General features: G+C 40.5%; 1 protein-coding gene and 1 long non-coding RNA gene across 2 annotated transcripts; both read left to right on the top strand.

Annotated features, from left to right (window-relative positions):
* The first annotated feature begins 4,996 nt into the window (after positions 1-4,996).
* Positions 4,997-7,279, top strand: LOC141607900 (uncharacterized). The gene is made up of 3 exons (XR_012526956.1): positions 4,997-5,079; positions 6,979-7,101; positions 7,191-7,279. It is a non-coding gene; the product is annotated as an uncharacterized LOC141607900 (long non-coding RNA).
* Positions 7,280-7,540: 261 nt separating this feature from the next.
* LOC141607189 (protein FAR1-RELATED SEQUENCE 5-like) lies at positions 7,541-8,551 on the top strand. The gene has a single exon (XM_074426549.1). It carries the CDS (start codon positions 7,541-7,543, stop codon positions 8,549-8,551), a length of 1,011 nt encoding a protein of 336 aa, XP_074282650.1.
* Positions 8,552-14,189: the final 5,638 nt, after the last annotated feature.

Raw genomic sequence — 14,189 nt, 5'->3', positions numbered from 1 at the left:
CGTTTGTGAAGTTGCCTCCCAATCGTCATATGAGATGCCCACAGTGTGCATCGTGACCCTTTTGTAGTGCTTGAGTGAGTGATGATGTTTTTATTATTCCTTGAGAGTGATGAGTGATCAGGCCGTGCCCCTGATTTAGAGTAAGTATTGTGCTTATCAATGTGACTAGAGTGTCGCACTATGGTGCAGTTGTTGGTGATTAAATAGTATGGTCGTGATTGGTAGTATGCCTTGGATGTTTTATTTAAGTTGTGCAGTAATGACGGCCTTATGGCCGATAGTTGTGTTTGAATCGGTTGTATAATGGTATATGACTCACCATCGGGATTTATTAGCATCTATGTGAAGGAATAGGAAAGTTAGGAAATGGGTTTGAGAACGGAAATGTTATACTCAGGTGACACACGACCGAGTGCACTATGCACTTGGCCGAGTGGACGCCTACTCTGCCGAGTGGCCTCTTACACTCGACCGAGTGGACTGGTTTGACCCTTATTTTGTTGATATTTGACCAAATATTGAGCATCTACTCTTATTTTGTGGTTTATATGAGTTGACTTGTGTTGGATGACCATGATTGATCTTACATGGGTGATATTTGTGAATTGTTTACGTTTGATTACAAGATGTGGTATTTTACCAGTAAATGAACATTGTTGATTCGACATGAGTGGATTAATGATAGAAATGATATGATAATCTTTATTGATGTGTGTTAATCGGCGTGATTGATTTGTTGTGTACAAGTAAGATGCAAAATGCAAGTTATGTGTCGCATAGCGGTCGTTTGCATGATTGTGATTGTGGTCTTCCGTTTGAGCGGAATTATTTATGATGAATGGGGAACGGATATGGAAACACATGTGTGATCATGTGGTAGACTTGACGCGGTATACACGTTGCATAATGTTCGGAATTGGGAATGTTGAACATTGTTGAGTCATATGACCAGAAATTTTGCATTATTTGATTATTTCATGGAGTCCGCATATTCGTGATTGATGTGCGTACGTATGAATGTATGAGACTTGGCGCGATATAGATACATAATAATAATTGAGTTATACCCCGCGATAAATACGTATATATAACCAACAGGAGTTGGGAGTGGTTTATTGGACTTAGATTGGAACCGTTGGTGTGACCTGACACTTGAATTTTGGGAGGCTTGTAGATATGGGATTAGATCAATGGAATTATAATTATATGAGGATTGATTACGGATTTGCAATGAGTAAGAGAGAATGTTGAACCGGGAACATAGCCACTGGTGGAATTTAGTAATGAACGTATGAGAGCACATTATGAGGATTAATAGTTGAACTTCGGGACGAAGTTCCCTTTTAGGGGAAGTGAATGTCACAATCGGGAATCTAAAGAAGGAAAAAGAGAAAAAGAGAAGATCGTCTTTTGTCCCTCCGCCTCGAGATCGTAAGCTAAACCATTTTAAACTAGTTTTTATATTATTTAATTAAACCATTGACCCGCCTTGACCCCGACTAATATTTGACCCGTGTCTTTGACCACCTTTAACTGTGTATATGGGTATCTAACCGAGACATTTGAATGGTATTTATGGTTTTGGTGACCCGGTTTTGGGGTGGGTTTTCACCCTTTTTCCGCGACTAACTTACGACGGTGGTGGGGTGGTTTGGTCGAGGGATGTAGGAAGGTTATGGTGGTGGTCACGGGTGGTGGACTATACGGCGATAGGTGGTGGTGTTTGTTTTGTTGTTGATGTTGTTTGTGGTGTTGTCGGGTGTTGATGTTAGTAGGGCTTGGGTCTCGTGTCAGGTGGTATTTAGGGGGCGACCGGTCAGCCCATGACCACCATGGTGGTGGTGGCCCACGGTGGAGGCAGCAACGAGGTGGAAAAATGAGGGAGTTAGACATGTGGTGTGTATGCGTATGTGACGGGTTTTGAGGGAAGTTTCAAGACGGGTTTATTCATTTAATTACATATTATAATTTAATTAGATTAGTTAATAATTAAATATATTTAGTTATCGCATTTAGGTGACGGTTTTATGGAGCGACTGAGACATGCGTATGTAGGTGTTGAGGGTCGTGGGAGTTGTGAGGGGTGGAGGTCGTAGGTGGTGGTTGGCCGTGGAAGGGAGTTGTTACGACGGCTGTTTTGGGTGTGAGTAAGGTGGCTAGGATCGGTGGTGGAAATGGTTGTGTTAGGCGGTTACATGGACCGAGTATGTGACGGGTTTTGAGGGAAGTTTCAAGACGGGTTTATTCATTTAATTACGTATTATAATTTAATTAGATTAGTTAATAATTAAATATATTTAGTTATCTTATTTAGGTGATGGTTTTATGGAGCGGTATTTATTATTGGATTTCTTATGCAGCTTGCTAAAAGGTAGATTAATCCTACTCAGTTTTAATATATTTTAAAAGGTCGTTGCATTATAACATGACATTGGTTAATTTCATTAAATGAGCTGGTAATTGGCATGTTATACGGTATCTTGCTTTTATTGTATTGTCTTTTATGTCGGAGGACTTCGTGGATTACTTGTTGTTATGGAGACGTGGGGCGGATGGGAGACCGTCTCACGCTCGGGTCGCCTCTTGGAGCTTCCCACTCCAAAAGGGAAGTGCACATTAATGACTTGAGTTATGGAGGGACTCGTGTGGCTGAGACACAACGTCTGGCAAGGAATCCGGTTGGCTTCCGGACCCGGTACGTCTGGGCGTGTCCCGGTACCTGTTTGAGGTTGTTGGTATGTATGGGCTTGTCCTTATACCAGTGTCGTTGTCGGTATGTCTGGGCGTCTCCCGCTACCGTTGTGGTGGTTGTTTGATAGCGGTTTATTCATGTTATAGTCATGTTGCACACTCACACACATTGAGTTAAGTCACACTTTATTTAATGAAACTGACATTTGTGTGTCCATGTAATTATCACATATTTTCGGGGTGACCTATATCGATCCATATGATATTCCGCTCATATGGGGAGCAGGTAAAGTACATGTTTTTTGGATATCACATGGGAGACGGGACGAGCTTGATGAGTCACGAGAGGAGTATAGTTCATTAGAGGAGTACAGTGGTCATGAGTTGTATTTTATTCATTAGTTTATGTTTGTAATAACTAAATTTGTCATTTATTAATGAAGTTTCTTAATTGTAATTCCGATTTCACTGCCTCGGGAATCGAAACGGTAACATCTCCCAATTACCTTGACTGGGTAAGAAAGGAGTGTTACTTACTCTGTCTAAGACAACTACTTTGGATCATATCATGGAGAGAGGGAAAATATGAGGCTCAACAGTATGTTAGTATGTGGCAAAATGAATAATGTTTGTATGCAAGATATGAAGGTCGAACTGCCCACCTCCATTCTTGAAGATATCTGAAAATGAGATCTCTGATAGTATAAAAGCGACATCATTATGTTATTGCTGTTGGGAATAAGAGATACAACTGGCAAAGCAAAATATGTAATTTAGGAATAAAAGACTTCTGATTATGCAATCCATTAGAAACGTCTATAAACGGCCTAATATATAGGCTTACAAACATAAACTAACTCTTCCTAATTCTAAGCAACTAACTAAGCACACATTTGACCATTACCTAGTACCTAAACACTAAACAAACGTGAATAGTAGAATGACCAACAACATGTAACCACTACTCCTATTAGCATGCTGTTATTTGAATAATTAACTAAATTATATTTTGAAGCATTTACTTTAACAATTGCCTCAATGCTAGCGTTTCTGTGGTATGTTGTGTTCTTATAATGCCACCTTACCCCTATGTTAAATACCAAAGATTAACTCTTTCGTACCTTTATAACTACAAAATCTATTTACCCACCACAATAATTCTATATGTGATATCGGCCATAATGGCAAAGATGATGATGTGGTTGGTGATAGCGACGATTGTGGTGGTAGTGGCTTTCTCGGATGATACTACTATCGTTGAAGGGAAAGGAAAACTGTCGGGTGTTGGAGAGCTTCAAGGCAGCTCAAATGACCCATCTACTCTTTGCGGTACTTCCTTCGTCATTGATTCTAACGGATGTGCATGTGCATCTTTGGACGATCCAATAAACCCGAAAGGCAACCTCAACGTTGGAGACACTGAGATATCCGGAAGCATTGATCCTTGATACGGAGTACCCTTAACACCTCATTTCTACATTTTCAACAATCTCTTCATTATGATTTCATTATTTTCTGCATTGCAACTCTTTTTTTCTTTTTTTTTTCTTTTTTATAATTGTTTTCTATGAATATCGTTTATTTAATACGTACCATCCTCCTTGGTGCAATTGGACTTTCCTATCTTTATTAATCTTCTTTGTTCGTACTTGGTTGTTATATATATATATATATATATATATATATATATATATATATATATATATATATATATATATATATAGGGGCGGGATCCCGTGCGAACTAACTTACGGTACGAACCGCATTTAACCAACCCATTATACATCGTTATCTTCTTCTTACGCGCTTCTATCTTCTTCCACAAAACAAGAAACAGCTTCCATGGTTCTCTTCTTCAACCTCTCGCGATTCTCTTCTTGGTAAACTAGTTTCTACCATCACTATCCTCTACGAAACAAGCTTCTAGATTTACAACATTCAGCTCATCATTAATTCATCAAACAAGGTTAGCTTCAATTACTGTTATTTTTTCATAAAATAATTTAATCAAAAATTTTACATTTAATTGATTTGGTATTTTAGATCAATGCACATATATGGATTGTAGAGTAGTTTATGAGGTTAATTTTATGAAGAAATTTCAAATTGTTTGATAAATTAGGGTTTGTAATAACCGAAAAATTCAAATCGTTTTTTTAGGGTTTCAATTGGGTTAAATTCTTTAAAGATGGTAATGATCTCAACCAATTGTTCTTCAACTTCAGGTACAAATTCTTCATTTTGTTGTGCGATTAACATTTTAATTGCAGATTTTTAGATGCACTTACTAAGATACTATTGTGATTTTAATTGCAGATGTTTGTACTCAAGAACATGCCTCAATAACTGAAACCGTAAATGATGAAGATGATTCCCAAATGGTAGATGGTACGAATTCTTTCACTCTTTTTGCATTGATTCTGCATTTTATATTAAAAAGAGATGTCTGCAAATTTGGTTCATAAAATCTGAAAAAGAGATCTTCTTTTTTTGTTTGGTTGTGTGTAAGAACTAGGTTCATGATAAGTTTGTTATTTGATTGATTGTTAAAGTTAGGTGTTTGCCTGTTTGCCTGTTTGTATGACACTATTTGGTTCATAAAGTTACGAATTCTTTCACTCTTTTTGCTCTTTTTGTATGACACTTTGTTTTCTGTCTGTATCGAATTTTCTCCTAAGTGTCTTGGGCACATATACTATGAATACTCTCATCTTTGTACATTGCGAACATTTCATATTATTCGATCAATTTATTGCCTCCTGACTTGGATATTCCTTCATATGCTAATTCATAGTATCCGACTATCCGTCCTTTTGTCTCTTTTTAACTGAGGTATATGCATAGATAATGCTGTACTTTTGCGGGGCGATACCGTTTTGTAACAAAGCGACAACTTTTTTTAGCTTTCTTAGTAATTATTATAACCATTATTAGTCCTTGTCTTCCTCTATCTTTACATTTTCATGCCACGCAAACTGGCAACTTTTTCGTCAATTCCTTCAGTGAAATGCAATGTTTTTGGATTGACTATTAGCAGTTACAATTAAATCTAGGATGGAGCCGATAGTTAAATTCCATAAAGGAAACTGGTCTGCTCTTTTGTGTATTATGACTTTAGAGATTGAGTTGCGTTGTTCATGATCAATGTATCACTTTCAACGACTCATATATGTTTCATAACTAGGTTTTCCACTCTATTTTAGACTATCTTGGGGGACTACTGTATCATTTAATTTACAGTCGTTACTTGTTCAATTAATTGTTCTTCAACTGGTTCCATTATTCTCATTTTCGGTGGACAAATTGTTCCATTGCCTAAGATGCCAGCTTTTCAGTTGTTAATTTACAAATCGTTATTTAACGTACTGGGTAATTTAGACGAAACGTACCCACAATATATGTAAAACGAACCCAAGACTATTTCGAGAAGTAAGTAGTATGTAAAAGGGTTTTGGAGATATTGGCTCTTTTTGGCTTTAGTTTAGAAGTATCTGCTTATGTTAGAAGTGTGTTTTGGAAGTTGAAATTGATGTAAAAATTTCTGGAATATTGTTTTCTAATCAATATTAATCGTAGTAATTTGATTTCTCTTGTTCTTTGAGTTCTTTGCAATTTTTTTTTTTTTTTTTTGGGATTTTGAATTCGAGTTCTTAAATGGCATGTGTATCCTACTGTTTTCCATTTCATTAGTATCCATTCGATTTCGTTTGGTATCCGATTTGATTCGAGTATGATTGAATACCCCTGATTCGTGGTCGTTGGTGTTATCTTCCCATTTTCTTTGCAACGATTTACATTCTCTGGATTAATGCTTGTTGGGCCTTGTTTGTTTACTTTGGTCTTGTTTAACTTTGTGCTTTGTATTGGGCGGTGTATGAAATATTTTGAGCTATTTTGAGCGGGAATGGGTTATGGGTTATTTAGACGAAACGTACCCACAATATATGTAAAATGAACCTAAGACTATTTCGAAACGTACCTAGTACGTAAAAGGGTTTAAACGGGGGGGGGGGGGGGGGAAGGGATAATTGAACAATTTTAATTTTTTTGCGTTGTGTTAATTGAACAATTGATTATTTGATTTATTGTTAAAGTTAGGTGTTTACTGTTTGTATGACAATGTTGGCAATTTCGTTGTTTCGTACACTTTCCCTCGTTACTTTTCCTAATACCCTTTCCCTTGTGACAATTTTTTTGTTGAATTACATTAGTTCGAGCTAGGACAATCATCATTTTTCAAAATTATTAGCGAATAAGTGCTCATTTGGCCATTCGTTGTTTCTGCAGCTATAGTTGGTGATACTAATGACATGGATATTTCAACAAATCCAGAAGAAGATATATTATTGCTTACTAATTGTCCAGATCAATTATTAGTGAATGATGTGCCATTAGTGAATGATGTGCCAGGTAAATCATTTAGTTTTATTTATTGCATTTTGTTAGTGTGAAGCAAGACGGCAGTTTATAAGTAATTGTTGTTAATTTGAGTCTTCCAGATAGCCCGGAAGTTGTTGCTACTAGTGAGATTCACGGAGTGCCTCATTGTTCAGAAGAGCTTAAACCATTTGTTGGAATGAAATTTGAGAATTTGGAGCAAGGGTTGGATTTCTACAAAGCATATGCCAAAGCTTGTGGCTTTAGTCCGAGATTGGATTCAAGTAAAATCATTCAAGGAGTTACTACACATAAGAGTTGTGTGTGTAACAAAGAAGGTAATAGGTAGCATGGTGGGCAAAAAAGGAGGAGGGCAATAACAAGAGTTGGGTGTCCTGCCAAGATTAAGTTTAAGAGACTTCCTGCTGGTGAGTATGAGGTGTATGAATTTATCGAGGTGCACTCACATGCAATGGTAACTCCAGCCACAATGATTCACTTAAAGTCATTTAGGAAGCTCAACCTTGTGCATAAGAAAATGATAATGGATAACTCACGTGTTAACCAGGGGCATGTGAAGACATTTCGAATGTTTAAAGAGTACGTTAGGGGATATAAAAACGTAGGGGCTTCCTTAGAAGATTTTAAGAATTTTTCAAGGGATGTAAAGAAATACATCAAAGAATATGATGCGGAAATGCTGATAGAGGGCTTCATGCAAAAAAGAGCTAGGTGTCCCTCATTTTACTTTGATTTTGATGTTGATGACAACAAAAGACTCACTAAGGTTTTCTGGGCTGATCCAATTGCAATTAAGAACTATGCACTCTTTGGTGATTCTGTGTCTTTTGACACCACATTCGATTTTAATGAATACCATATGGTGTTTTGTCCTTTTACGGGGGTTGACAACCATAAAAAATGTGTCACTTTTGCGGCTAGTTTGATAATGCGGGAGAATGAAGAGTCTTTTACCTGGATTTTTGACAATTTTATGAAGGCAATGGGTGGGTGTTATCCTACTACTCTGATTACTGACCAATGTCTGGGTATTAAAGCGGGGGTTAAAAATGTGTTTTCAGCAACACAACACACAGTTCGTATGTGGCATATCATGAAAAAATTGCCTGACAAAGTTGGTTCAACCATTTACAAAGACACAGACTTTCTAAAAGAAATAAGTTCTATTGTTTGGAATGAAGATATTGAGCCAACTGAATTTGACTCGAGCTGGTGTTCAATTATGGAAAAACATGATTTGTCTGGAAATGAGTGGCTGAAATCCATGTTTGAGGACCGCAAATTATGGATTCCTGCATATTTTCGGGACACTTATATGGGTGGGCTTCTAAGGACAACTTCAAGGTCAGAATCAGAGAATAGTTTCTTCGGCAACTTCACCAACCCCAACCTATCACTTGTTGATTTTGGATGCGCTTTCGATCAAGAATGGATGCTCAACGCTGGAAGCATTCTAAATTAACTCACGATTCTAAAAACTCCTCTCCTATATTATCAACTCCCTTTCTATAGAAAAGAAATGTGCTGAATTTTACACACCACCTGTGTTTTGTGATTTTCAAGAAGAGTTGAAAGGTGCATGCTACTCTTGTAATGAGGCCAACAAAAGCACGAAAGAAAGGGACGTGGAGCGTTTATTTGTTATGGATCGTGAGAGCAAGAAAGTCTATGAAGTCGATGTTGATGGGAAAACTTTAGTGTGTTCATGCAAGAGGTTTCAGAGATTTGGGATACTTTGTAGACATTGTGTATGGGTGTTGCATAATAAGGGGTTTGATGAAATACCTTCTGAATATCTATTGCCGAGTGGAGCAATTATGCAACATTTCGTCCTATCTTTAATGTTGTAGGGACGTCCTTAGAAGCTGATTGTGCGTCAATTGACACAAGACAAAACACTATCGGTGAATTATGGTCGGGGTGTTCACTGCAGTGTCACTTGTGGAGGATGATGAGGAGAAGGAGAAAGAGTTACTCGAATTGCTTCAGAGTTTCAATGAGAAGTTGTTGATTTCAAGTAGTGGTGGGAAGTCAAAAAGCAAGAAAACTCAAATCAAGACGCTTCTTGGGTCTAAAATCCCTACTAAAGCTCATATTCTTCCTCCAAATCAAGCAAAAATAAGGGATCCGGTAGAAGGATGACTTACGAAAAAGAAAAGGCAATGGAGGAGCACGCTAAGCCTCTTAGAAAATGTCGTGCTTGTGGAGAAATGGCACGCCATGATAGTAGAAATTGCCCGAGTCAACTTCCTAACAAGTAATCTCATAATCATAATCAGGTACTTTATTTGCTTGTTTTTTTTTAAATTTACATATTAGTGGAAGAGGGCATATATACAAAGTATTAATGATATTTTACATGATTTGATGATGTAGGTATTGTCAATGAAACAGTTGTGGATTGGGATGCGCACAATTGTAGCGAGAAGGGTGTAATGAAATTAGACGACTACAATGGATATTGTATTTTGTTGATGTTAGCTGTTGGCGTATGTTTTGACCTCTATTAGTTATGTTTGAATTTGAATTAGTATTCTCATTTTCGGTGGATAAATTGTTCCATTGCCTACGATGCCAGCTTCTGAGTTAGTTTGTCTTGTTTAGGGACCTTGATATTATATTTTGTTACTGTCCAAATGTAGGAGGAAGCTTTAACTTGAATGGATATTGTATTTTGTAAATGTTAGCTGTTGGCGTGTGTTGTCACGTCTATTAGTTACGTTTCAATTTGAATCATTATTCTCATTTTCGGTGGATAAATTGTTCCATTGCCTAAGATGCCAGCTTTTGAGTTGTTAATTTAAAGTCGTTACTTAACGTACCTGGTGTATTTAGACGAAACGTACCCACAATATATGTAAAACGAACCCAAGACTATTTCGAAACGTAACTAGTATGTAAAAGGGTTTTGGAGATATTGGCTCTTTTTGGCTTTAGTTTAGAAGTATCTGCTTATGTTAGAAGTGTGTTTTGGAAGTTGAAATTGATGTATTCACCTGGACGACAAACTGCCGTTTGGAAGTGTGTTTTGGAAGTATCTGCTTAGGTAATTTATTTTCTTCTTTTTAAGTCGTATTAGTTGATGCCCAGTTTTTGTGACGGGATGTCATTTGGGGATTAATTTAGAACTGCCGTTTTCCTCGACATTGTTTTCGATTGTTTAAGCGTCCTATTATAGGGTTTTGTCCGGACTGAATTATTGGTGAAATCGAAAGACCGTAACAGTGAACAGCGTACCAAACATCGTATAATTCTGATTTGTGCTTTTGAACAGTTAATCTTAGTTAGTATAGTATTTCAATCTTTGCTTCGTTCATTTCATTTTTAGGTAATGATATTTTCACACTCCTACAACGCGTTCGTTTTACATATGTAAAACGAACCTAAGACTATTTCGAAACGTACCTAGTACGTAAAAGGGATTAAACGAGGGGCGGGTATCCTAAAACGGGACGGGAAAGGGTTTAGGGTTGGATTAGGCGGACGCGGGTCCGCCTAATCCAACCCTAAACCCTTTCCCTTGTTATCGGGAATGGGTTATTTAGACGAAACGTACCCACAATATATGTAAAACGAACCCAAGACTATTTCGAAACGTACCTAGTACGTAAAAGGGTTTAAACGGGAGGCGGGTATCCTAAAACGGGACGGGAAAGGGTTTAGGGTTGGATTAGGCGGACCGCTAACGCGGGTCCGCCTAATCCAACCCTAAACCCTTTCCTTTGTTATCGAAACGGAATCAGAATCGAACCCTAAAAGGGGAAGGGTGACCCCTCTTCGAGGGGACCGGGTATCCTAAAACGGGACGGGAAAGGGTTTAGGGTTGGATTAGGCGGACCGCTAACGCGGGTCCGCCTAATCTTACCCTAAACCCTTTCCCTTGTTATCGAAACGGGAACCGTAAACTGAGCCCTAAAAGGGGAAGGGTGAACCCTTTCCGAGGGGACCGGGTATCCAAAAACGGGACAGGAAAGGGTTTAGGGTTGGATTAGGCGGACCGCTGACGCGGGTCCGCCTAATCCAACCCTAAACCCTTTCCCTTGTTATCGGGAATGGGTTATTTAGACGAAACGTACCCACAATATATGTAAAACGAACCCAAGATTATTTCGAAACGTACCTAGTACGTAAAAGGGTTTAAACGGGAGGCGGGTACCCTAAAACGGGACGGGAAAGGGTTTAGGGTTGGATTAGGTGGACCGCTAACGCGGGTCCGCCTAATCCAACCCTAAACCCTTTCCTTTGTTATCGGGAATGGGTTATTTAGACGAAACGTACCCACAATATATGTAAAACGAACCCAAGACTATTTCGAAACGTACCTAGTACGTAAAAGGGTTTAAACGGGAGGCGGGTACCCTAAACGGGACGGGAAAGGGTTTAGGGTTGGATTAGGTGGACTGCTACCGCGGATCCGCCTAATCCAACCCTAAACCCTTTCCTTGTTATCGAAACGGAACCGAATCGAACCCTAAAAGGGGAAGGGTGAACTTCTTTCCGAGGGGACCGGGTATCCTAAAACGGGACGGGAAAGGGTTTAGGGTTGGATTAGGTGGACCGCTAACGCGGGTCCGCCTAATCCAACCCTAAACCCTTTCCCTTGTTATCGGGAATGGGTTATTTAGACGAAACGTACCCACAATATATGTAAAACGAACCCAAGACTATTTCGAAACGTACCTAGTACGTAAAAGGGTTTAAACGGGAGGCGGGTATCCTAAAACGGGACGGGAAAGGGTTTAGGGTTGGATTAGGCGGACCGCTAACGCGGGTCTGCCTAATCCAACCCTAAACCCTTTCCCTTGTTATCGGGAATGGGTTATTTAGACGAAACATACCCACAATATATGTAAAACGAACCCAAGACTATTTCGAAACGTACCTAGTACGTAAAAGGGTTTAAACGGGAGGCGGGTACCCTAAAACGGGACGGGAAAGGGTTTAGGGTTGGATTAGGCGGACCGCTAACGCGGGTCCGCCTAATCCAACCCTAAACCCTTTCCTTTGTTATCGAAACGGAACCGTAATCGAACCCTAAAAGGGGAAGGGTGAACCCCTTTCCGAGGGGACCGGGTATCCTAAAACGGGACGGGAAAGGGTTTAGGGTTGGATTAGGCGGACCGCTAACGCGGGTCCGCCTAATCCAACCCTAAACCCTTTCCCTTGTTATCGAAACGGGAACCGAATCGAACCCTAAAAGGGGAAGGGTGAACCCCTTTCCGAGGGGACGGGTATCCTAAAACGGGACGGGAAAAGGGTTTAGGGTTGGATTAGGCGGACCGCTAACGCGGGTCCGCCTAATCAAACCCTAAACCCTTTCCCTTGTTATCGGGAATGGGTTATTTAGACGAAACGTACCCACAATATATGTAAAACGAACCCAAGACTATTTCGAAACGTACCTAGTACGTAAAAAGGTTTAAACGGGAGGCGGGTACCCTAAAACGGGACGGGAAAGGGTTTAGGGTTGGATTAGGCGGACCGCTAACAGCGGTCCGCCTAATCCAACCCTAAACCCTTTCCCTTGTTATCGAAACGGAACCGTGAATCGAACCCTAAAAGGGGAAGGGTGAACCCCTTTCCGAGGGGACGGGTATCCTAAAACGGGACGGGAAAGGGTTTAGGGTTGGATTAGGCGGACCGCTAACGCGGGTCCGCCTAATCCAACCCTAAACCCTTTCCCTTGTTATCGGGAATGGGTTATTTAGACGAAACGTACCCACAATATATGTAAAACGAACCCAAGACTATTTCGAAACGTACCTAGTACGTAAAAGGGTTTAAACGGGAGGCGGGTACCCTAAAACGGGACGGGAAAGGGTTTAGGGTTGGATTAGGTGGACCGCTAACGCGGGTCCGCCTAATCCAACCCTAAACCCTTTCCCTTGTTATCGAAACGGGAACCGTAACTGAACCCTAAAAGGGGAAGGGTGAACTTCTTTCCGAGGGGACCGGGTATCCTAAAACGGGACGGGAAAGGGTTTAGGGTTGGATTAGGTGGACCGCTAACGCGGGTCCGCCTAATCCAACCCTAAACCCTTTCCCTTGTTATCGGGAATGGGTTATTTAGACGAAACGTACCCACAATATATGTAAAACGAACCCAAGACTATTTCGAAACGTACCTAGTACGTAAAAGGGTTTAAACGGGAGGCGGGTATCCTAAAACGGGACGGGAAAGGGTTTAGGGTTGGATTAGGCGGACGCTAACGCGGGTCTGCCTAATCCAACCCTAAACCCTTTCCATTGTTATCGGGAATGGGTTATTTAGACGAAACATACCCACAATATATGTAAAACGAACCCAAGACTATTTCGAAACGTACCTAGTACGTAAAAGGGTTTAAACGGGAGGCGGGTACCCTAAAACAGGACGGGAAAGGGTTTAGGGTTGGATTAGGCGGACCGCTAACGCGGGTCCGCCTAATCCAACCCTAAACCCTTTCCTTTGTTATCGAAACGGAACCGTGAATCGAACCCTAAAAGGGGAAGGGTGAACCCCTTTCCGAGGGGACCGGGTATCCTAAAACGGGACGGGAAAGGGTTTAGGGTTGGATTAGGCGGACCGCTAACGCGGGTCCGCCTAATCCAACCCTAAACCCTTTCCCTTGTTATCGAAACGGAACCGAATCGAACCCTAAAAGGGGAAGGGTGAACCCCTTTCCGAGGGGACGGGTATCCTAAAACGGGACGGGAAAAGGGTTTAGGGTTGGATTAGGCGGACCGCTAACGCGGGTCCGCCTAATTCAACCCTAAACCCTTTCCCTTGTTATCGGGAATGGGTTATTTAGACGAAACGTACCCACAATATATGTAAAACGAACCCAAGACTATTTCGAAACGTACCTAGTACGTAAAAGGGTTTAAACGGGAGGCGGGTACCCTAAACGGGACGGGAAAGGGTTTAGGGTTGGATTAGGCGGACCGCTAACGCGGGTCCGCCTAATCCAACCCTAAACCCTTTCCTTTGTTATCGAAACGGAACCGTGAATCGAACCCTAAAAGGGGAAGGGTGAACCCTTTCCGAGGGGACGGGTATCCTAAAACGGGACGGGAAAGGGTTTAGGGTTGGATTAGGCGGACCGCTAACGCGGGTCCGC

This window comes from Silene latifolia, chromosome 10 (assembly GCF_048544455.1).
Source record: "Silene latifolia isolate original U9 population chromosome 10, ASM4854445v1, whole genome shotgun sequence".
In the NCBI taxonomy this organism is placed as follows: domain Eukaryota; kingdom Viridiplantae; phylum Streptophyta; class Magnoliopsida; order Caryophyllales; family Caryophyllaceae; genus Silene; species Silene latifolia.
Note: the sequence above shows the minus strand (reverse complement) of the source record. Positions and strands in the feature narration are given on the sequence as shown.